The following is a 25,427-nucleotide window of genomic DNA, read 5'->3' on the forward strand; positions in this document are numbered from 1 at the left end:
ATTCAAATCTAATGTTTTGGATCTATTGTCTATTGGTTTAATCGGACGACTTAGATTATAAGATCTTTTATATGAGATCTACAGTCAGATTTTGCCCTTGTTGCACGCGCCGCCAATGTAGCCTACGCCACCCCTATGAAGATTTCATTTCAAGCTATCTTATTGCTTCAACTTCAAATGGTCATATCTCCCTCATTATAACTCAGATTTGGGTGATTCAAGTTGAAGATTCTTCATCTGTCCGAGATCTACACACTAGAGGAAGTGTCACACCCCGTTCACACTGAACCGGAGCGGTGACCGAGTTAACACCGGTTAACCCAAACCTGCCAGGATCATCAGATACTGTATTCCACCACAGCATACACACACTAACATCAACTCATCAAATTAGCGGAAGACTAAGTTTTACCTGTAATAATTCCCATATACCTGATACCCAAATGGCGATACCATAATTATATACATTTGGGCCCGAAGGCATGATATATATACACAAAAAGAATAAAGTTGAATATCAAATATATACAGGAAATTTTCAAAAACATCAGAGTACACAGCCCGGCATCGGTATCAAGGCTGGAGCTCAGCTCGGCCTCAGAACCGCTGCCCCGCAACACAGCTCTCACACGCGCAGTCTACGCCGTGCTCAAACTCCTCAGGGGTCCACCAGTCCTCCTCAGGAAACTCGACTGTGGGACCCACCCCCTGCTCCTCAGATGCATGACCTGCAAAATCATCTAAAAAGGGGTGTACACGTGGAATGAGCTCACTAGCTCAGTAGGTAGAGAGGTGGACCACACACAACAGTCCACACATCACAACACATCATATGCACTACATGTCATGCAATTCATTTTAATTCACATACACCTAATCAACATTACTAAGTCTTTGGTTTTAGTGCTACTACAACCACAGTGCGCGTATACTCCGGGTACGAGCCGCGAACTCCCTCCCGCGATACGCCCATAGGGCTGTTGGAGAAGGCCCACCGTGAGTACTCGGAAAAATAAAGACAATGCCGTCCACCGGCTCTCAACAGAAATGTAAATAAATTAAATGACAGTGCTGACTCCAGCAATTTAAAAGCAGTACGATTGGCCCTCTTGAATATACCACCGGGGTTGCCGGCTGTCCTACATGACTCACCAGACGTAATGCCTAACCGCCACAGTGTCCGACAACCGCGACCCCTGCTTCCCCCCAAATGGCAACCCAACACCTTAACCCCTGTTGGGAAGGGTCGTAGCACGGGATGGTGAGAATCCTAATACCGCATGCTCCTATATGCAGTACGACTGCATAGTGCCACCGTGTCCCATACCACGGGCCACCAATGCATTCGTTTCCAAGCCGACCACGGCATCTAGTCTATCAATGCATTATGCAACATGATGTACACATTCAACATATAACATCTCATTCAATTTGCATTTTGAAAAGTAAACATAGCATAAATGCACATCAATGTGTGAAATGACTAATCTATATAGCATATTCATGATGACATGAATAAATTAGATATAGTTATATGAATGCCACACAAATGCCTTGAAATAGGCCAAACGTCCTCTCTCCACTTACTTGTAGCGTACAAGGAGTCCCGCTCGGTACGGGTGAGATCCGGAGCGAATCGGGAAGGCTTTGGTGAACCTAACAAAATTGAGCGGGGTTAGTACTTCACCATTTTAGAATCAAAATTAATGAAATCCGACGTCAAAATAGTGTTTAGAACGTCGAAAGAAGGTCCCACGTCCGATTTGGGCTCAATCGGACCTAAGAATCACATTCTGTCCACTCGGGTGGGTCACTCAGGTGGGTTGTCCACCCACCGGTCCAACCCGCCGGTTTGGGACCCACCCGCCGGTAGGACCCGCCGGTTTGGCCAGGGACCCCCTGGTCCTCTCGGGTGGGTGTCTCAGGTGGGTAGGGACCCACCGGTTGTACCCGCCGGTTTTGGCGGAAAAACCCCAGTTTCTTCTCATCTTCCTCCATTCCTTGGGGACCCAAATAGGGCTTTTCTCAACCCATTCCTCACACCTTTAAAGTCCTATAGGATGGTTCTACCTTAGATCTAACTTAGATTTAAGTGAGGGGAACCATCTTACCTTCTTTGCTCAAGAATGACTTCAAACCCTCCAAATCACTTCAAACCCACAATGCTTCTTCCACCTTGTCAATACCTCTTCAAATCCTTCAAGATCAACACATAAATCATCTATTAAGCCTTACAATCATCATTTCAAAGTGTGTTTACAAGATCTTAAGAAATCATACTCGAATCAAGGGTTTAAAGCGTGGGTATGGTTAATGTTCATAAAACCCAGCTTTTCTTACCTCCAACTGTAGATCTCGAGTTGAAGATTACTCTTCCGGCACCGGAATGGCAAGATCGAGCTTTGGCGCCACTGAAATCTTCCCTTTCTTCCTCTTCCTTTCTTCTTCCCTTTCTTTTTCTCTCTCCTCTTTACTTTTCTCACCAAACGTACGGGGGTAATAAATGGAAAGAAAAGAAGTCATAAAGCTTTATATACTATTCCTACTTAAGTGAATAGTGTCGGATGGGTCACTCAGGTGGGTGGGTGTACCCACCTGACATACCCATCCGAGAGTCAAAACTTGGGTTTTTTGACCGGGCTCGGACCTCGGCTCAAACCCCACCCCAGCATACATTGTAGCCTACGTATATATCTTAAAATACAGATATAATACCTGTTTTATCCGTACATAGCCTTATGGTAGGTGCACGTACACGGTTTGGGCACTCCCGTCTCTTCTGGCACTGGCTCGGACTTGTCGGGCCAGCCGGTGTTTAAGGTCACCCGTGCCATCATAGCCCATAAGGAACCCACTCTAATATCCTCTGGCTCGGTTCCTGCATGGTTAAACCGGTTCAACCACGAAATCAGACCGGGTTTAAGAAGCGGGATATTACATTACCCCCCCTTCAGAAAAATTTCGTCCTCGAAATTGCGTACCTGGTTGATCAAAAAGATGAGGGTACTTGGATCGCATTTCTTCTTCTACCTCCCAAGATGCTTCTTCAAGTGAATGATCAGCCCATCGTACCTTTACATAGGAAATAGAGCGGTTGCGAAGGGTTTTCACCTTCCGGTCCAAAATTTCAGCTGGCTGCTCTGTATAGGTCATATCAGCTTCTAGGTACCCTGGTTCCACGGGTAGTACATGAGATGGATCATGCACATACTTCTTCAGCATGGATATATGGAATACATTGTGAACATTTCCAAGCGAAGGTGGCAGAGCAAGCATGTAGGCTACTGAGCCAACCCGGGACAAGATCTCAAATGGTCCCATGTATCTTGGGCTCAACTTCCCCTTTCTGTGAAACCTTTGCAAACCTTTAGTAGGAGAGATCTTGAGAAATACCTTTTCTCCTGGCTGAAATTCAATCTCCTTCCTGCGGGTGCCCGCATAGCTCTTTTGACGGGACTGAGCTGCTTTAATCCGTTCTCTAATAACGTCGACCTTGTCACAAGTCATTTGGATCATCTCAGGTCCTAACATTCGACGTTCACCTACCTCATCCCAATACAAAGGAGTTCTGCACTTTCTGCCAAATAACGCCTCATATGGAGCCATCCCAATTGTAGCTTGGTAACTATTATTATATGCAAACTCCATAAGAGGTATATATTCTTCCCAGCTGCCACTCATCTCCATTGCACACGCCCTGAGCATGTCTTCCAATATCTGTATGGTTCGCTCCGACTGACCGTCCGTCTGTGGGTGAAAAGCTGTACTCAAGTTCAGTTGCGATCCCAAGGCACGCTGTAAGCTTTTCCAAAATCTGGAAGTGAACCTTGGGTCCCTATCTGAAACAATGCTCACTGGCACTCCATGTAAACGCACTATGTTGTCCATGTAAAGTTGTGCTAGTTTGGCCATGGAGAACTTGGTCTTGATAGGAATGAAATGAGCAGTCTTGGTAAGCCGATCCACAATCACCCATATCGCATCCATTCCCTTAGGTGTACCTGGTAGTCCGGTGACGAAGTCCATTTTAATCCTTTCCCACTTCCATTCTGGTACTGGGAGTGGCTGAAGGGTACCATAAGGTCGATGCCTCTCAGCTTTCACCTTCTGACAGGTAAGACAAGTCGCCACATACAAAGCTATGGTGACTTTCATGCTTGGCCACCAGTAACTCTGTTTGAGGTCTTTGTACATTTTGGTACTTCCCGGGTGGAGTGAGTATTCGGAGCTGTGTGCTTCTCTCACGATTTTATCCTGTATATCCAAATCATCGGGTACACACAATCTGTCTCGAAACATCAATGCCCCATCACTGGCTAAAGTAAAATCTGGGTCGTTCATTGTTTGGTCTTGAACCTTAACTCTGATCCGCTGCAATTCAGGATCCAAAGGTTGTTTCATTATCACCTCTTGCCTAATTGCCGGATGCACTTGTAGAGCCGATAAAGATACCGTCAACCATTTAAGGTTTTCTGGTTGAGGTTCAAGCTCTAGGGTTGCCCCTTCATACAAGAGGGTCTCTTCCATTAGCATCGCCTCTTGCCCAAGTGGTGAGCTTACTGCTAAGCATGAAAGCGACACAGTCTGTGTCTTCCGACTCAATGCATCTGCCACTACATTAGCCTTGCCGGGATGATACTGAATATCGCAGTCATAATCCTTCATGAGTTCAAGCCATCTCCTCTGTCTCATGTTCAGATCCTTCTGGGTGAAGAAGTACTTCAGGCTTTTGTGATCACTGTATATTTCACACGTCTCCCCATACAAATAATGTCGCTAGATCTTAAGGGCAAAAATGACTGCGGCTAGTTCTAAATCATGAGTGGGGTAATTCTTCTCATACTCCTTTAGTTGTCGGGATGCATACGCTATTACCTTACCGCGTTACATATGAACACAACCCAAACCAACTTTGGAAGCATCGGTATAGACTGTCATTCCGCCTGTGCCTTCAGGAATAGTCAGCACAGGGGTCGTCACTAACGTTTCTTTCAATTCCTGGAAGCTCTTCTCACATTCCTCTACCCAGTCGAATTTCACACCCTTTTTAGTCAACTTGGTCATTGGTGCTGAGATCCGAGCAAAATTCTCAATGAAGCGTCGGTAATATCTAGCCAAACCCAAGAAGCTTCTAATTTCGGTGACATTCTTGGGGCTTTCCCATTCCACTACTGCTTTCACCTTATCAGGATCTACTTCGATTCCGGCTTTAGACACTACGTGCCCCAGGAATCCAACTTGTTCAAGCCAGAATTCACACTTGCTGTACTTGGCAAACAACTGTTGATCTCTCAACCTCTGTAACACCATTCTCAAGTGTTGAGTGTGCTCCTCTTCGGTCTTGGAGTAGATCAAGATGCCGTCAATAAAAACAATTACCCATTTATCGAGTACATCATGAAATACTCGATTCATTAGATCCATGAATGCTGCCGGTGCATTGGTTAACCCGAAAGATAACACCAGGAACTCATAGTGACCATACCGAGTCCTAAATGCTGTTTTGGGTATATCACCGCTCTTTATCTTGAGCTGATAATAGCTGGACCGAAGGTCTATCTTTGAGAATACTCTAGCTCCCTGCAACTGGTCAAATAAATCATCAATGCGTGGCAATGGATACCGGTTCTTAATGGTTAGCTTATTTAACTCCCAGTAATCTATGCACATACGCAAACTGCCATCTTTCTTCTTGACAAACAACACTAGGGCACCCCAAGGTGAAACACTTAGGCGAATAAACCCCTTTTCCAATAGTTCCTGCAACTGCATCTACAACTCCTTCAATTCAGCTGGTGCCATCCTGTATGGAGCCTTATATACCAGAGCTGCTCCAGGAGTCAAATCTATGGCAAACTCCAACTCTCTATCAGGTGGTAAGTGCATCAGATCATCGGGGAAAACGTCGGGAAACTCTTTAACCACCTTTACCTCTTCTAGAGTTGTAATCCTTGCATCAACATCAAGTACCGATGCTAAGTAACCCTGACATCCCTTTTCTAGCAATTTTACCGCTTGAAGAGCGGAGACAAGGACCTTCTTCACTCGTTTCATTGTATCTGCTCGGTATACCAATTCTTTCCCTTCGTCATCTGTCACCCTAATCAGCTTTTCAGCACAGATCACATTAGCTCGATGAGCCGACAACCAATCCATACCCAATATAACATCAAAATTCTACATATTAAACTTAATGAGTTGCGCATCAAGATTCTTCCCACTAATTTCCACTGGGCACGACCCATACACTTCCTTCAATTGTGCAACTTTACCAGTAGGCATACTAACAATCATTCCATGGTCTAGGATCCTGGGTGACATCCCAAGTTTCTCTACAAATCTCTTAGATGCGAATGAATGAGTAGCTCCTGAATCGAATAAAACATAGGCTGGTATGCCTGATATGGGTAGGATACCTAGTATAACAATGCATATAATTTCAGCAGGTCATCAATATTAATCATAATGAATTTCTTAATTTAAAATGTACCTGCCACTACTTCTGTACTGGCCTTAGCTTCCTCGGTTGACAGAGCATACATCATTCCCTGAGTTTAATTCCCTCGAGGTAAGGGAGTTCGGTACGCAGAGGGCTGACTGGAGGGTAAGGCTGGTCTGGCCCGACAGTCTTTCGCATAATGCCCATATGAATGGCAGTTGAAGCAACGAATCTGAGATGTCGAAACTGGAGCGGGGCCCCTCTGCACTTGACCCGTTGTAGATGGAGGTCGAGGTGGCCTTGGAGCTGTAGGTGCCACACTAGTGTTCGGGCGAAAAGAGGTGGAACCCGAACCACCAACTGGTCTAGGAGGGTAGCCAGATGGCCTATAGGGCTGCCTATACATAGGCCCAGAACTGTACGATCCGCGGTATGCCTTGGAGGAATTTCCCATATCCGGAAATGGGTTTGTTCTCTTCCACAGTCCAGGGGTGAGGGACTGTTCTCCCTTTTGCTTATCCTCCATAGTCTTGGCCTTCTGCACAATCTGGCCATATTCGGTCAAATCCAAGACCTCAAGTACAGACCCAATAGATGCTTTTAGGCCTTTTAGGAACCTCGCTGCCTTCTCTTCAGCTGTCCTCATATGCCTTGGGGCAAAATGGAACAAACTCTCAAATTGTTGTTGGTATTCAAGGACAGTCTTACCTCCTTGAGTTAAGGCCATGAACTCAGTCTCCTTGCGGTCTCTAAAGCTGCGCGGATAATGGTTGTCCAAGAACAACTCCTTGAATTGCTCCCAAGTGAGTTCTGGATGGGCAGCCAACAATATGGGCTTGGAGGCTTGCCACCAAGAATTTGCCTCCTTCTTGAGTTGCAACCCAGCACAAATGAGTTTCTGTGCATCCGCGCACTCAAGCACCTCAAATATCTTCTCTAATTCTTAGATCCATTGGTCCGGTTCCAAAGGATCACTCCCCACCTTAGAGAATACAGGTGGTAAGTTCCTTTTGAATGACTCCACTACCTTTGACGTATTATTCGTCGGCGGGAAGTTAGGAGCATAAGCCGGATAGTAAGAGTATGGAGGAGGTATCCCATACTGAGGAACACCAAATGGTGGGATTGGAGGTGTAACCCCCACTTGTGGTCCCGTTCCCGACCCTACAGGCGGGTCCTGTGGAGTGAGTACCCGGGGAGGTTGACCCGGTTGAGAAAAGTCCAACTGTTGCTGAATAGCAGTCATAAATGCTTGTTGTTGCTGAAGCATTTGTTGCTGAAGCATTTGTTGCTGAAAAGCCTGTTGTGATTGCTGAATTATGGTAGCAACATCTCCCGGTGTAATGACCGGTGGAGGGTCCGGGAGTATAGTCATAGGTGGGTCCCCATGTGCCCCACCCTGACCAAGGGTCTCTGGAGGTGGTGGAGGTGAGGTTTGCCCCACAGAGCGGGACCTCCTGGGATTTTGTGGTTGACCGACCGGACGAGGACCCCGCGAGGTACCTCGGGCATTACTACCGTATCTAGTACATACCATCGTATCCCTATACCTGGAACATATCACACACCATATTGGTTAAACACCGGAGAATTGATTTCGACACACAATTACATGCCATCACATAAGGTATTGTAGTGTACGACAGTCCACAATAAATCGCAACTTAATTCCAAGGTACGGAGCCCACACCCCAACGGGTACGTCAATGGTCCCACTTGACCAAGGATTAAAGTATCGGTATCGGTTGCAGTATCGATCGGCCAAAATTAAGATACGTATCGGAGGGTATCGTATCGTATCGGAGATACACTAAGATACGCTAAAGATAGACACATAAATGGATAGGAAACATTTTTTTAAACATTTTTGCATAAAGAATTTGTTGAAAAAAGCTATTGATAACATGTATTATGCATAAACACTAAATTGAGGGTATCGTACTAAGAATTCAAGGTTTGTAGTTGTCCCATAAATGTAAAATCATTGTTCTCAATCTTGATTTCCACTTTAGTTAGAGAGAAATATGGCTGATAGCAACTTTGGAACAAAAACCCTTCAAAAAATCGTGTTTTTTTGAAAAATTACCCATCTTGGCCATTATATGACCGTAGCGCACTGTATCTGTATTTACCGATACTCACCGATACGTGCCGATATATACATACCGATATTCACCGATACGTATCAATATATACCGAAACAAACATTTTACCTCAATTTTATATTTTCCATAAAGTCGTATCGAGGCATATCGTATCGTATCGATGTGTATTGGTAGTGTATTGATGCATATCGGTATGTATTGTAGGATATATATCGATACGAAAGGATTTTAAAAATTTCATGTATCGTATCGGTGTGTATCGTATCGATCGACTAAATTTAAGATACGTATCGGAGGGTATCGTATCGGTATCGGAGATACTTAAAACCATGCACTTGACCATAACACATTAATATAGGAATAATATCAATAATGAGAATCAATATAAAAATGCTAGGAGGGAAAGAAAAATTTTCAAAATTTTCCCAATTTTCACAATCGGTGGGCTACACCGGCGGGTAGGGGCCCAGGCTCGGGCTCCCAGGTGTTGGCCGCATATCCCTTCATGCATTTCTCAGAGTGCGTACTCACCATCGACAGGGTTTAGGCACTTGAGGTACGGCGTGGTGAACCCTATTTTGTACAGCGTCTCATCCTTCAAAAGGAAGTGTGCTGACCGCATTCGTACCTTCCTTGCCTCGTCCCTGTTCCCGGAGAGTGTTCCTTCCTTCAGGTATTCGATTATGGCATCCATCCAGCTAGGGCCGTATTTGCCTGCGGGTAATACATCTCGGGGTTCTTCGGTGCTTAGATGAGATAATACTTCAAAGTACACTGATCGCCTAAGGTCTGTGAAGTCAGAGGTGGCAATTGTGACAGCGCATCTGCGCTGGAATTCTCCACCCGCGGCATCTGCCTTACCTCGCACTCCCTGAAGGTTGTTACTTTCTCTCGCACTGTCTTCAAGTATTTGGCCATCCTTTGTTCCTTGGATTCATAGTCCCCATTCACCTGTAGCACCATGAGCTTTGAGTCACTGTGCACTACTAACTCCTGTACCATCAAGGCCCGTGCCAAATTTATTTTGACTATTAGGGCTTCGTACTCAGCTTCATTGTTGGAGGCATCGAAGTCAAACCGTATTGCATACTCGATTTTGAATTCTTTGGGGCTAACAAGTATGATCCTAGTGCCGCTTCCCGCGCTGTTGGATGCACCATCCACGTACAATGCCCAAGTCCTTTTCGTCCAAGCCTTGACAGACTCCTGGGGTTCATCTAGGAGTGGTATCTCGGCTATAAAGTCCACTAGAGCCTGTGCTTTTATTACGGTTCTCGACTTGTATGGATGTCAAATTCTCCCAATTCTATGGCCTGATTTACTAGGTGGCTGGACATATCCGGCTTATGTAGTATCTTCTTCAGTGGTTGGTCTATGAGCACACACACCATATGCGAATGGAAATAGGGCTCTGCTTTCTTGCCGCTATCACCAAGGCGTATGTTACTTTTTTCACTTTTATGTATCTCGTTTCTGCGTCCAAAAGCATTCGACTGATGTAATATATTAGTCGTTGTTGTCTTCCTTCTTCCTTTATCAGTACTGCACTTACTACCACTGTCGATACAGCTAGGTATAACTGCAAGATATCCTCCCTATTTGGCTTCGTCAGTAGTGGGGGTGCGGCCAAGTACTCCTTCAGTTGTTCGAAGGGCTTTTCGTATTCCTCCGTCCATTTGAACTTTTTGGATCCCTTCAAGGCTTTAAAGAAAGGGAGGCACTTGTCAGCCAATCGAGACATGAACCGTCCTAAGGCGGCGACTCTACTTGTTAGCTCCTGGACTTGCTTCACATTCTATGGTGACATCATATCTCGGATGGCCTGTATTTTCACCGGATTGACTTCAATTCCTCTCTCCGAGACAATAAAGCTGAGAAACTTTCCCGATGCTACTCCGAATGCACACTTTATCGGGTTCAGCTTCATGCCATACCGCCTCAGCACCTAGAACACATTTTCTAGGTCTCGAATATGGTGTTCTGCCTTCAAAAATTTTATAAGCATGTCATCAACGTATACCTCCATGGTTTTTCCAATCATCCCCTTGAAGATCTTATTCACCAACCTTTGATAGGTGGCGCCTGTGTTTTTTAATCCGAAGGACATGACTTCATAACAGTACAATCCCCCCTCGGTCACGAAGGATGTCTTCGGGACATCGGACTCAGACATCTAGATCTGATTATACCCTGAGTATGCATCCATAAAGCTCAGTGCCTCGTGTCCTCCTGTGGCATCGATGAGGAGGTCTATCTTCAGCAGCGGGTAGCCGTCCTTTGGGCAAGCCTTGTTCAGATCGGTGAATTCGATGCAGATCCTCCACTTCCCATTTGCCTTTGGGACCATCACCACATTAGATATCCACTCCGGGTATTGGATTTCATGGATGAATTGGGCCTTCAACAACTTCTCTACCTCATCTATCTTCCGCTGCCTTTCGGGGCCAAAGGTCCTCTTCTTCTGTTGTACCGGCTTCTTAGTCGGGTTGACACTCAGATGATGCTCCATTACTTCTCGGTCTATTTCAGGCATATCCAAGGCTAACCAGGCGAAGACTTCAGAATTGTCTCAGAGGAATGAGATGAGTTTTTCTCGTTGTTGCCTTGGCATTGTAGCCCCCACTTGGAATTGGCGAGTATTATCCCCCTCTTCAGCTTCTACCTATATCAGCTCCTCAGCCGGTTTCTCCCTTTGATAATTGGTGTCGTCGCGCAGATCTTCTATCGGGAGCACCTCGCCCGCCTTTTCTTTCTCACATAAGGTGGTGGCGTAGCACCTCCGGGATGCCTCCTGATCGCCTCGACATTCACCGACACCATTCTTGGTTGGAAACTTCATCTTGAGGTGTGGAGTGGAGACAACAGCCTTTAGCAGGTTTAAACCAACTCTCCCTAGTATGGCGTTGTACGTCGAAGTAATGCCTACTACCAGGAAGTTGATCATGACTGTTACTTGGCGATCTCCGGTATCGGCTCTTACTGGCAACTCAATCGATCCCTCCACTTTGACCGGGGCACCGGAGAATCCTTGCAACGGGTGTTCGACCTTCTTCAGCTTTCCCTCATCCAGGCCCATCTTCTGGAAAGCTTCAAGGAACAGGATATCAGCTGAACTGCCTTTATCCACCAAGATCCTTTTTGCTCTGCAATTGGCTATGGTCATGGTGATTACTAGGGCATCGTCGTGTGGTGTGTGTACCCCTTCCAGGTCGCCATCTGAGAAAAAAATAATAGTCCCTGTCTTCGCCTTCTTGTTCGACCATTCAGCCACATGCACACTTCTCGCATAGGCTTTTGCTTTCTTGGCCGAGACTGAACTTTTTTCAGCGGTTAGGCCTCCACAGATTGTCGCTATAATCCTAGTTGGGCTTTTATTCTCGTCCCGGAGGCTATGGTCAGCTTCCTCGGGTGTCCGGTACCTTTGCCATTCCTGATTGCCTCTACGGGCTAGTCCCCTTCTTTTATGGCAGCCTCTACCATCTCTACGGCGGTTATCCCTATGGTTATTACCATCTTGGGCATCCTCCTTTTCGCGGTCTACGAATCGGCCTAGATATCCTTTTCGGATCATTCCTTCTATTTTCCCTTTCAGGTGCCAACAATCTTCGGTGTCGTGGTCGTGGTCCCTGTGGAAGTGACAATATTTGTCTATATTGCGTCTCTCAGGGTGTCGTCCCACCTTCCTTGGCCACTTCATAGCTCTGGCATCCGGGGAGTCCTTTATCTGCATAAGCACATCCGTTCGTTTTCAGTTCAGGGGCGCATATTTCTCGAACTTCTTCGGTGGACTGGGTGCCCAACCACGTTCGGACTTTCATCTTTTGCCTTCTTCGGAAGGTTTGTCATCAGCTCCAGATATTTTTTCCTTCGCGTCTTCTCTTCAGCTTCTTCATCGGCTTGGAGGGTTTCTTCCATCTAGATGTACTTATCACACTGAGTCCTCAAATCGGCTAGGTTCCTTAGTGTATGCTTCGCCAAAGACCTTTTTAGCTCCTTATCCTTGATGCCTCCCAGCAGGGCGGTGAACTTTTCTTTCGGGTCCAAACCTCTGATCGTGATCTTCTCTTGCTGGAAGCGCTTCATGTGGTTTTGTAATGACTCCCCTTCATGTTGCTTGATGTTAGTCAGGTTCAACGTGGTCTTCTGAAGGGGATGGCTACTAGAGAATCCCTTCACAAAGAAGTAACTTAAATCGCTGAAGCTGTGGATCGATTTCATCAGCAAGCGGTTGCACCACAGCCTTGCCACTCCTCTAAACGTCAAAGGCAATGCGCGACACATGATGTTTTTTGAGACTCGATGGAACTGCATAGCAACCTTGAAGCCTTCCAGATGGTCGATGGGGTCCCTAGACCCGTCATAGGTGTCATATTTGGGAAAGTAAAAACCGATCAGGAGCAGATCCCTTATGACCTCATCGGCTAGAGCAGTGTCCTTAGTGAGGTCTGGCTCGTGAGTTCCTGTCTGGCTTTTCACTACCTTCATGATCTCGTTTTTCAGGTCTAGGATCATCTGCTTCAACCCCGTGTCCTCGTGTCTCTGTCGAACTCTTTGGCATGGTTCCCCATGCCTGGTCCCGACGTCGCGTCACATCCTTTCTTTAGGTGCAGGGCTTTCCCTCATTATTCAGTTTCGATGATTTCGACCGAACCTTATCGATCCTGTACTACTTCGGTCCTCGTATTGAACGTGCTTTGGCTGGATATGGGGGCCTTGCGGTGCTCCGTCGATCTTCTGAGAGATGGCTTTGGAGACCTCCTTTATTACCTCGGCCATTAGGTTATACTTCTCCTGAAGGGCTTCGAACTGCTCCCTTGTCACATATTCCTGCTCCCTAGGAGGGGGTGGAGGATTACTAACTCTGCTCACCGAATATCTGGTAGAACGCTGGTTCCTCGCAAAACCTTTTCGATCTTCGTTTCCCCGTTCTTCACTTATTTTCGTCGAGGAAGGGAGCCCTCCTGAAGGTTCCTCCTCGTCTATGTTTATGCTCGGTGATGCTTTTGTTTTCTTACGATTGTAGATTTTCCCCACCATTACTGTCGTTCCCACGAACGATGCCAATCTATTACTGCCGAAATCCCCTATGAGCTAATCCTGCACAAGCACAGAAGGCAGAGGCCCAGAGGTATCTCCAAGATTAGTCCCCTGATACCTCAGTTAGTGACCGGTAGAACAATGTATTCACAAGAGTAATGGTGGGTGTCGGCGTACTGCCCCTGGGTCCCTTTTCGGTTTCCTCTTATAGGGTTGTTGGGCCTAGGGTTTCAGAAACCCCCTTCGGGAATCTTCCCATCACGTTGTTTGGAGCCTTGGCCCTTCGGGAACCTTCCCTTCACATGGTTTGGAGCATTGCGGCCTCTATCGGATGGGCGACATGCGTCCCTCCCTCGGTTGCCACGTGTCCTCGCTTTATTCGGTGACAAATTCTATCGTATCAATTACTTTATAGAAGCAAGCTAATCAGTCGTGTAACTCCCATGGAACTATCAGAATTTAATATCTAATAAGCTAACTCCTATCACGATTGAGCTTTTATCACCAGATCAATGGCTAACTCCAAACTTAGAGAGAGACACAGAGAGAGAGAGAGAGAGAGAATATTGGGAGCGCAGGGTCAATCTATATATAGCCCTCCCCCCATTCCTTGTTCTTCAACCCTACAAAATACATATCGCACAGATCACAAATGCAGAAGCCACTTCCTTCTCCAATTTCTCTATGCCTTCAACGTTGAAAGCATAAGCACCATGGATGGAGCAAAACAAACTCCACACATTGTCATTCTACCTTCTCCAGGAATGGGACATCTCATCCCCCTTGTTGAATTTGCAAAGAAATTCATTCAAGCCCATGACTTTTCCTTCACTATTACAATCCCAACTGATGGTTCTTCAACCATAGCCCAGAAAGAAATCCTAGATAGCCTCCCCAAGTGCATCGATTCCATTTTTCTCTCACCGGTTAACCTTGATGACCTCTCCAAGGATACAAAGGTCGAAACTCGTATCTATCTCAAGATACTTTGTTCCCTCCCTTCACTACGTGAATCTCTTAAGGTCTTAACCGCCACAACTACTATCACTACCTTGGTTGTTGATCTCTTTGGCTCAGATGCATTTGACGTGGCTAGGAAATTCAATGTTCCTTGTTATATCTTCTTCCCCACAACGGCCATGGTGTTGTCATTGTACCACCATTTGCCCAAGCTCAACGAATTGCACTCTTGGGAATATAGAGACCTACCTGAACTAATGCAATTGCCTGGATGTGTGCTGGAGGAAGAGATTTGATGGACTCACTCCGAGATAGACAAAGTAAGGTATACACATGGACTTTATACCATTCCAAGCGTTTCAAATTGGCTGATGGTGTCATGTTCAATAGCTTCACGGAGATGGAAGCTGGTGCCATTAAGGCTTTGAAGGAAGGTGGAGACCCAAGTGTGCCACCCATATACCTAATCAAGCCACTAACACAAAATAGTTCTGGGGATGGTGCTGATATTTCTGAGTGCCTTGGGTGGTTGAACAATCAACCTACTATTAAGTTTGTCTCGAATTCTTGACCCGTTTTGAAGATTGACCTGATCTGATATATTTTGGTGGTGACCCAAATGGAAAAATTTCTGAGATCTGTGATGGAAGCAGAGGGGTTGGGCCGATAGGCCCAAGCCCGGAGCCCATCACTGATCTCGTATGGGGGTGCGGGGGTATAGTCTCCGCGGTATGGTTCAACCGGATCGACCATGATCTGATGGATCGACCCACGATTTGGAGTATATATAATGTACTGTTGCTTGTTTAGAAAGTCACTATATTTTGGGGTTTTTCGAGCTAGAGTTTAAGGGCGAGTTTTTCCTTGCCGCTACTAGGGTGTAATTTCTCTTCTGCATAATGAATCATCTTCTTCTTCGCCCGAGGACGTAGCACACCACCCTGGTATGTGAACCTTGTTAAATCTCTGTGTCGTACGGATCTATTATCTCTTTATTATTCGTGTTTCTTGGTGTTTGATCTTACACCTACTAATTCCATCTTGTTTGTTTCATTTGGAAGTGGTGGAGCCCTCTCACGGGAGCAGCTTAATGAATTGGCGTTGGGATTGGAGCTTAGTGGACAAAGATTCTTATAAGTTGTCAAGAGTCCTAATACTACCTATTTAGGCGCCCAAAATACTAAAGAAGACCCTTTGAGTTTCTTGCCATAGGGTTTCTTAGAGAGGACGAAAGGAAGGGGTTTGGCGGTACCTTCATGGGCTCCTCAGATACAAGTGCTTAGCCATGTCTCGAAAGGGAGGATTTCTCACCCATTATGACTGGAATTCAACCTTAGATAGTGTGGTTCATGGAGTACCATTGATTGCATGGCCACTCCATGCAGAACAAAAGATGAATGCAGTGATGCTGGTTGAAGATTTGAAGGTAGCTTTAAGACCCAAAGTTGGGAAGAACGGGATAGTGGGGAGAGTGGAGATTTTCTATGGTTGTGAAATGCTTAATAGATGGGGACAAAGGGAAAAGCATACAGAAGAGGATGAGAAAACTCAAGGATGCAGTGACAAAGGCGTTAAGTGAAGAGGGGTCCTCTAAAAAGTCACTTGTAGAAGTAGCAGACAAATGGAAGTCCCATGTGGGAATATGAACAGCATATCCAATTTTTTTCCATTCAAAAATTAAAATCCTTTGAAATATCTTTCAGTATTAGCCTATTAAGTACTGTACTGCCAGGTTATCTATGAAAGAAAATTTGAACATAAACAACATTTTAAGAATGACGCTCCCACACTAGCGTCACCAAACTTCACATAAACTTCACCATATGAAACTTCACGAAACTTCACCATATGAGTTCGAGTCTCCCAGTTGTTACCTACTTCCCTCCCTACCTATAAAAAAAAAAAAATGATGTGGGCCTATGCCAACTCAAATTTCTGTAAGCCAACTTCTAGAGTCATGATCATCAATTAATACTTAGCAATGTCACACTTTCTTTTTATTTTATTTTTTATTTTTTATTATTTTAAAAGTGCCAACTCAAATTTCTGGAAGCTCTTCGAGACTCCTAAAAGTCGTGGCCGTCCTTACCTCTCATATATATATATATATATATATCAACTCAAAGATGGCTTCTTAAAAAAAAAAAATGAAACTCTAAAATTGGTACTACAAGGTTGAACTGCTTTATATTATCCATTTTCGGGAGAAAATTTTCTCTCTAACAATAGATTTTCATTTTAGATGAAATTTTTTAATCTCATTTAACTATTTTGAATATGTGGCCCCATGTAAATGATATCATTTTTAGAACAGCCATTATTGTGATAAATATAATACATATATTCAAATAAAGTAGACGAGGATTACAAAACTTTAGAAGAAAAATGCATGTAAAGTTCTCGCAACCTTGGGGGATGCTTCCCTTACCTAGATATTTCCTTATAGTTGTTGCACTGTCCATGTCTAACCACATGCTTCAACTTAAATAAATAATAATAATAATAATAATAATAATTCAGGAAGAGAGTGTGCCATCCAAAAGCACCAAATAAAAAAATAAATAAATAAAAATAAAAAAAAATTGGAGTCACAATACTAGCGAAGTTTCTTGTGATGCTCTAAAGACCCAAAAATAAAGTGGATTATTTAGATGACTTGCATTCATGCAGCAAAATTAATGATTTACATACACTTGTACCGTATATGTAAAATATATTTTAAATATATATTTTTTTGGTGAAATTATTTATATATATATATATATATATATTTTGGTAACGAAGTTAAATATATATTAGAAGCAAGCTAATGAGTCGTGTAAGTAACTCCTATGGAACTATGAGAATATAGAATAAAATATTTAATAAGCTAGCTATTATCACGATTGAGCTTATATTACACAATCAATAGCTGAACTCCATATTACCAAAAAACAAAAGCTCAACTTCAAGCGTCAATCACATGAGAGAGAGAGAGAGAGAGAGAGAGAGAGAGATATAAAAAATAAAGGTTTAGGAGAGTTGGGCCAATCTATATATAGCCCTTCCCCCATTCCTTGTTCTTCAACCCTCCAAAATACATCTCGCACAATCTCACAAGCCTCTTCCTAGCTTCTCCAATTTATATTCGCCTTTAACATTGAAAGCATAGGCACCATGGACGGAGCAAAACAAACTCCACACATTGTCATTCTACCTTCTCCAGGAATGGGTCACCTCATCCCCCTTGTCGAGTTTGCAAAGAAATTCGTCCATGCCCATGATTTCTCCATCACATTCACAATCCCAACTGACGGTTCTTCAACCAAAGCCCAGAAAGAAGCCCTGGATAGCCTCCCCAACTGCATCAATACTGTCTTTCTCTCACCAGTTAACCTTGATGACCTCTCCAAGGATGCAAAGGTCGAAACTCGTATCTACCTCACGATACTCCGTTCCCTCCCTTCACTACGTGAATCTCTTAAGGTCTTAACTGCCACAACTTCCATCGCTGCCTTGGTTGTTGATCTCTTCGGCACTGACGCATTTGATGTGGCTAGGAAATTCAATGTTCCTTCTTATATCTTCTTCCCAACAACGGCCATGGTGTTGTCGTTGTACCTCCATTTGCCCAAGCTCAACGAGTTGCACTCTTGGGAATATAGAGACCTACCTGAACCAATTAAATTGCCCGGATGTGTGCCACTTCGAGGAAGAGATTTGATGGACTCACTCCAACACAGACAAAGTAAAGTATATACATGGACTTTATACCATTCCAAGCGTTTCAAATTGGCTGATGGTATCCTGTTAAATAGCTTCACGGAGATGGAAGCCGGTGCTATTAAGGCTTTGAAGGAAGGTGGAGACCCGAGTGTGCCACCTATATACCCAATCGGACCACTAACACAAAATGGTTCAGGGGATGGTGCTGATATTTCTGGGTGCCTTAGGTGGTTGAACAATCAACCTACTAATTCTGTCTTGTTTGTTTCATTTGGGAGTGGTGGTGCCCTCTCAAAGGAGCAATTGAATGAATTGGCATTGGGATTGGAACTTAGTGAGCAACGATTCTTATGGGTTGTCAAGAGCCCCAACACCACCTATCTAGGCGCCCAAAGCACTAAAGAAGACCCTTTGAGTTTCTTACCAAAGGGTTTCTTAGAGAGGACCAAAGGAAGGGGTTTGGTTGTACCCTCATGGGCTCCTCAGATACAAGTGCTTAGCCATGTTTCGACGGGAGGATTCCTCACCCACTGTGGTTGGAACTCAAGCTTAGAGAGTGTAGTTCATGGGGTACCATTGATTGTGTGGCCACTCCATGCAGAACAAAAGATGAATGCAGTGATGTTGGTTGAGGATCTGAAGGTGGCTTTGAGACCCAAAGTTGAGAAGAATGGAAGAGTTGGGAGAGTGGAGATTGCTAGGGTGGTGAAGTGCTTACTAGAAGGGGACAAAGGGAAGAGGATACAGAATAGAATGAGAATTCTCAAGAACGCAACTACTAAGGTGTTAAGTGAAGAGGGGTCCTCTAGAAAATTACTCTCAGAAGTAGCAGACAAATGGAAGTCCCATGTCGGAATATGAAAATTTAAAAAAAAAGTTTCACTTTCCTTTTTTTTTTTTTTTTTTAATGTTGCTATTCTATTGTTTATTTTAACTGTATAAAGAGAAATCAGGTTGAAATTTTTAGTTCATTAAAACTCTCTCTCTCTCTCTCTCTCTCTCTTAAAAATTCAAATACATTAAAACTAGATAATTGAAGGAGAACAAGAATCAAGACTCGATAAAACCAGTCCCACACCATGCAGATTGGAACCCCTACCTTCGAATTTGTCATTAGTAAGGACCTTAAATCGCACTTATAAAATGCGAAATATGGGCCTAGTCATAGTGTCACTAGCTAACTCTTCTGGAATATGAGAAGGGAAATCAACCACAGTGCTTGAAACCCCAGGTTTTGTCGCATCCTCTCTCTCTCTCTCTCTCTCTCTCTCTCTCTCATGGAGGATTCAGGTGAGTCAAAAGAGAAGGATTCTACACAACCTGAGTAAGTGGAGTAATGAAGGGGATTAGCATATGAAAAGTGTGATTCATCAAACATGACGTGCCACTTATTTTACTTTGCGGCAGTCTCCAAGATAAGGGAAACACTTGTACCCAAAATTTCTAAAAGAATGATATTCTAGATACCATCCAAAATTCCATTTAAAGGGGGAACCCAGACCAAGAATAGGTGTTAGGAACCGATTTAAGATACACATTGTATTATTATTGAATACATCGATAAAGTACCAAAAACTTTTTCATTCATTATTTCTGTCTTGCCTGACCATTCAATAATAATTACCAATTCAGGTGCTTGTGGGTAGTCAGGAAAGAATCAAACAAGAATCATCAATGGTCTGATTAGGATAATGGCTGAAAAACATTGGCTAGAAATGAATTAACTCTCTACTTCTCTAATTCAGAAGGTTTCTACCCTCAAAGCCAGCATTTCTTTTCATCATCCTTCTCTTTTACTTCGAACAGTAACAGTAAAATTGTTCGATATGAATTGAAATCGGCCATGATCAATCTGCAATTCTGGACATGACTGATTCTAGGTTTTTGGGAACAGATCCCTGGGTTTTCAAAGATGAAGGACTGATTCTAAGATTTTTAGGACCTATGACAGTTGACTATGGCCAATTCTGATGATCTGGATCAGAATCTGAAATGACCAAGTCAAACCCCGATTCAAAGTTTAAAATCATTTCTAGAATGCCCTTTTATCTGTCTTATTTTATTTGGCATTTCGGTTAAACTGAAGTAATTAATTAATCTACTAAAGGGTGTGAGGATGTCAAAGACATGAAGGATTAAAATTAGTTAATCAAATTTTCAGAATGGTGCGTTGAGATTTGAGAGAGATGAACCCAAAATCATTTGGCTCTATTTCTTCCGTTAGGGATCTCACTTTGCATAAGATCTTTCGGGTTGATTGTACCCTTTAGCTTAGATCCTCCAAGTAAGGGTGTTAATCAATTTAGTTTTTTTATCTTAAAGAAAAGTTAATTAGTTCAGTTTCAGTGTAAATGATTCAATTCGGTTCGGTGCAAGAATTTTCAGGTAAAATCAAAACCGAATAATTTAATAAACGGTTTGATATATGAGAACCGAAACCATTTATAAACGATTTTCCTATGTTTTCTAACATTTTATCCAAACAACTTCTTTACCTTTAAAATTTTTAGTGAAATGGATGTAAATTATAATATTGAATTGAATAGTTTATTGGTATATGCCTTTTTTAATAGTTGTTTGATACTTTGATGTAAACTTAAATTTTTTTTTATTAAGATGTATGTAAACTTAACATTGAATGACTTAAACTTACCAAGTATACACCAAAATCGATTCATGGTTTTAATTTTAAAACCAAAACTGAACCATTTAATAAACGATTTCACGGTTTAGATGGAAACGGTTTGGTTCGATTTTGATGAACAATTTCGATTTCAAATTCACATCCTTACCTCCAAGGGATTAAATATTTTGATTTTTGCTATGATTTGATTGGGTGAAACATAATCTTGATGGGTGCTCTAGATAATCCAAAGAGGTAGGGTGCTGGAGACAGTTTTAGAGATTACAAGAGTCGTGTATTTATTGCTATTATTGATTAGCTTGGGATTAAAACTAATTATCACGCATAATTGGCAACCATCATATGTGGTCTATACCCGGCAAAAGAGTTGAGATTGACCAAATTATGGATTGAAACTGATTCTATAGTTGTGGTGCTGTGTGTTCAACTAAAGAACGAAATCCATTTATTTATTGTTCAAGACTGGAATGTTTTGACACCTTTCCTATCTATTGAGGACTGAAAAATTATGCATTATTTCAGCGAAGGAAAATTTAGTTGTAGATTCATTAGCAAAGGCGACTAACTGCATAGTCTTGTTTCTCTTTTTCTAACAGCTTTCTTCCTTCTTTCTTACAAGAAAAGATGACCTGGGACATTATGGGTTGATCAAGATTCAGATTCAAATAAGTGTTTTTCTTTGATTCATCATATAGGGATAAGATCTTCCTATTGATCGCAATGTCAAAGGTAGAAAATTGCTTCTCTTTGTGATTGTATTCCATCTGGGTATGCCCTGATGTTAATCTTATAACTTTTCTACTTTTCTATAATACAATTTTATGACATTTTAATTGAAGAAAAAAAAAGTAATTAATCTACTAACAAGAACTTTATTAGCTTTTGTTTCTCAATAAGTTTTGAGGGCAAAGTTTTATGGTTTCTAGAATATCTAAATGATAACTTAAATGATGGATGATAATTGAAAGTCCAAATAATATGCCATTTCTGCTTGTGAAAACCATTACACTCAGCTGCATATTTATTTTTGGAATTCCTAATAATTATCCCTTTTGAGATTTGTTCCAGGTAGGATTTATCAAATCCAATTCATGTCATCTACTCACAATTTGGATACAATGATTTTCAGATATAGACAACTCCATTATATTATCAACGAGATGAGATATGCTTTAGGTTAATTGAATACTTGCTAGCTATTGATCTCATTTTAAAAAATTTAAAATATAATACTTTTTGGAACATCATTCATTAGGTCTACCCTGTGAAGGTTATGAATGTGAAAAGTTTGGACAAACTATGTAGCGGGGCCCTCAAAATAATGTCACCATTATGAAACTATGTAGCGGGGCCATGCCAACTCAAGTAGTGTTGCCCTTTCCTTTTTATTTTTAATTATTTTAGAAGTGCTATCCCAACACTGTAATGGAGGTGTGCCAACTGCCAACTCAAATTTTTGGAAGCAATTCGAGACTTCTAGGCTTTTTGGAAGCAAATTTTTAATATTTTCTTTTCTTTTCTTAGCTTTCTAACATAATCCTAAAGTCGTGGCCGTCTTTACCTTCTTTACCAGTGTTTTTTTTTTTTTTTTTTTATATGCTGCCCCACGAGGATACATTGGGTTCTGAACTGTGCAGTGAGGTAATGCCAACGACATTGCAAGAATTGCATCAGCTTCACATTTTATTTTTAAGAATTCACCATCTCTGAATATATGGGTCCCATGTTAAAAATATCTCTTTTTATTTTTGATTTTTTAGAACAATCATTATGTGGTAGGTTAGTAGGTACCATACTTGTTTTCAGAAAATATAGATGACATGTACCAAACTTCGAAAGGAAAATAAATGTAAAGTTCATGCAATATTGGAGAAAGCTTGTCTTATCTAGATATTTCCTTATAGTTGCGATGTACATGCCCAACACTTGATAGATTATAAGTGCTTGATAATAAATTAAAAATTAAAACAAATGAACGAATTGCAATGTATCCACCCACAAGCTCCATGATAAATAAAAATAAGTAAGTCAAGAAGGGAGTGTGCCATCCAAAAGCACCAAATAAATAATAAAAAATTAGAGTTGCAATGCACACGAAGTTTCTTGTGATGCGAGGAAGACCCATACATAAATTGGATTATTTAGATGACTTACATTCATGCAACTAAAAAAATGATATACATACACTTGTACCACACAAACACACATATATTATATTATATTACATTATATCATATTATATTATCTTATATTATCGAAGCAAGCTAATGAGTCGTGTAACTCCCATGGAACTATCAGAATTTAATAACTAATAAGCTAACTCCTATCACGGTTGAGCTTATATCACCAGATCAATGGCTAACTCCAAACTTAGAGAGAGAGAGAGAGAGAGAGAATATTGGGAGCGTAGGGTCAATCTATATATAGCCCTCCCCCCATTCCTTGTTCTTCAACCCTACAAAATACATCTCGCACAGAACACAAACGTAGAATCCACTTCCTTCTCCAATTTCTCTTTGCCTTCAACGTTGAAAGCATAAGCACCATGGATGGAGCAAAACAAACTCCACACATTGTCATTCTACCTTCTCCAGGACTGGGACATCTCATCCCCCTTGTTGAATTTGCAAAGAAATTCGTTCAAGCCCATGATTTTTCCTTCACTATTACAATCCCAACTGATGGTTCTTCAACCAAAGCCCAGAAAGAAGCCCTGGATAGCCTCCCCAAGTGCATCAATACTGTCTTTCTCTCACCAGTTAACCTTGATGACCTCTCCAAGGATACAAAGGTCGAAACTCGTATCTACCTCACGATACTTCGTTCCCTCCCTTCACTACGTGAATCTCTTAAGGTCTTGACTGCCACAACTCCCATCGCTGCCTTGGTTGTTGATCTCTTTGGCTCCGATCCATTTGACGTAGCTAGGAAATTCAATGTTCCTTCTTATATCTTCTTCCCCACAACAGCCATGGTGTTGTCATTGTACCACCATTTGCCCAAACTCAACGAATTGCACTCTTGGGAATATAGAGACCTACCTGAACTAATGAAATTGCCTGGATGTGTGCCACTTCGAGGAAGAGATTTGATGGACTCACTCCAAGATAGACAAAGTAAGGTATACACATGGACTTTATACCATTCCAAGCGTTTCAAATTGGCTGATGGTGTCCTGTTAAATAGCTTCACGGAGATGGAAGCTGGTGCCATTAAGGCTTTGAAGGAAGGTGGAGACCCAAGTGTGCCACCCATATACCCAATCGGGTCACTAACACAAAATAGTTCTGGGGATGGTGCTGATATTTCTGGGTGCCTTGGGTGGTTGAACAATCAACCTACTAATTCCGTCTTGTCTGGTTCATTTGGAAGTGGTGGAGCCCTCTCACGGGAGCAGCTGAATCAATTGGCGTTGGGATTGGAGCTTAGTGAACAAAGATTCTTATGGGTTGTCAAGAGTCCTAATTTTACCTATCTAGGTGCCCCAAACACTAAAGAAGACCCTTTGAGTTTCTTGCCAAAGGGTTTCTTAGAGAGGACGAAAGGAAGGGGTTTGGTGGTACCCTCATGGGCTCCTCAGATACAAGTGCTTAGCCATGTCTCGACGGGAGGATTTCTCACCCTTGTGGCTGGAATTCAACCTTCGAGAGTGTGGTTCATGGAGTACCATTGATTGCGAGGCCACTCCATGCAGAACAAAAGATGAGTGCAGTGATGCTGGTTGAAGATTTGAAGGTAGCTTTGAGACCCAAAGTTGAGAAGAACAGGATAGCGGGGAGAGTGGAGATTTCTATGATAGTGAAATGCTTACTAGATGGGGACAAAGGGAAGAGCATACAGAAGAGGATGAGAAAACTCAAGGATGCAGCGACAAAGGCGTTAAGTGAAGAGGGGTCCTCTAAAAAATCACTTGCAGAAATAGCAGACAAATGGAAGTCCCATGTGGGAATATGAAAATTTTGAGTTTTTTTTTTTTTTTTCATTCCCCTTGTTTTAGTATTTAATTATTTGTTTTTAACTATATATGAAGAGAAATCAAGTTGTTATTTTCAGTTCATCTCTCTCTCTCACCCTGTTTAGTCAGAGCAAGGCTTCTAGCATGTTTGACTGACTTTGACAACGTATGACAACACTACTTGCTAGTCACTTGTGAAACTTCTCTTGTCTTCGTTGGCGTTGGAGAGGATCTTTTCCCATTTGACCATACTACTTGTTAATCACCTGTGATACTTCTCATATTGACAGACACGTGTCCATTTTAATGTGGACGGCCAAGATTAAAGGAGAAAGGAAAGAGGCAGTATGGATCTTGATCCTCTTTTAAACCCAAACGTACTGAGCGATCAGAGGTCTTCGCTCTACAAAAGATGTCATTGGAAAAAAGATAGTAGAGGTCGCTGCTGCTCTCCAGGCCACCGTTGCTCACCGGCGAGCAGGCGCCTTGTCCCTTCTCTAATTTTTCTTCTTTTCTTTTGTTTTTTCCTTGTTTGTTTCTTCCTTTCTTTTTCTTCTTTTTTTTTTTTTTTTTTTCCTCTCC

The 25,427-nt window shown here is 42.6% G+C and overlaps 1 protein-coding gene and 2 pseudogenes across 1 annotated transcript; all 3 read left to right on the forward strand.

Moving 5' to 3' along the window:
- Positions 1-14,294: 14,294 nt before the first annotated feature.
- LOC122093563 lies at positions 14,295-16,187 on the forward strand (annotated as a pseudogene).
- A 1,438-nt stretch (positions 16,188-17,625) lies between these two features.
- Positions 17,626-19,107, forward strand: LOC122092810 (hydroquinone glucosyltransferase-like). The gene has a single exon (XM_042663102.1). The coding sequence runs from the start codon at positions 17,698-17,700 to the stop codon at positions 19,105-19,107; it is 1,410 nt and encodes a 469-aa protein (XP_042519036.1). The 5' UTR covers positions 17,626-17,697.
- Positions 19,108-23,435: 4,328 nt separating this feature from the next.
- LOC122093470 lies at positions 23,436-24,844 on the forward strand (annotated as a pseudogene).
- Positions 24,845-25,427: the final 583 nt, after the last annotated feature.

This window comes from Macadamia integrifolia, chromosome 11 (genome assembly GCF_013358625.1).
Source record: "Macadamia integrifolia cultivar HAES 741 chromosome 11, SCU_Mint_v3, whole genome shotgun sequence".
NCBI lineage: Eukaryota > Viridiplantae > Streptophyta > Magnoliopsida > Proteales > Proteaceae > Macadamia > Macadamia integrifolia.

What these genes read in the sequence shown, in the direction of transcription:
- LOC122092810 (XM_042663102.1), top strand. Translation starts at nt 17,698, where the DNA reads ATGGACGGAGCAAAACAAACTCCACACATTGTCATTCTACCTTCTCCA.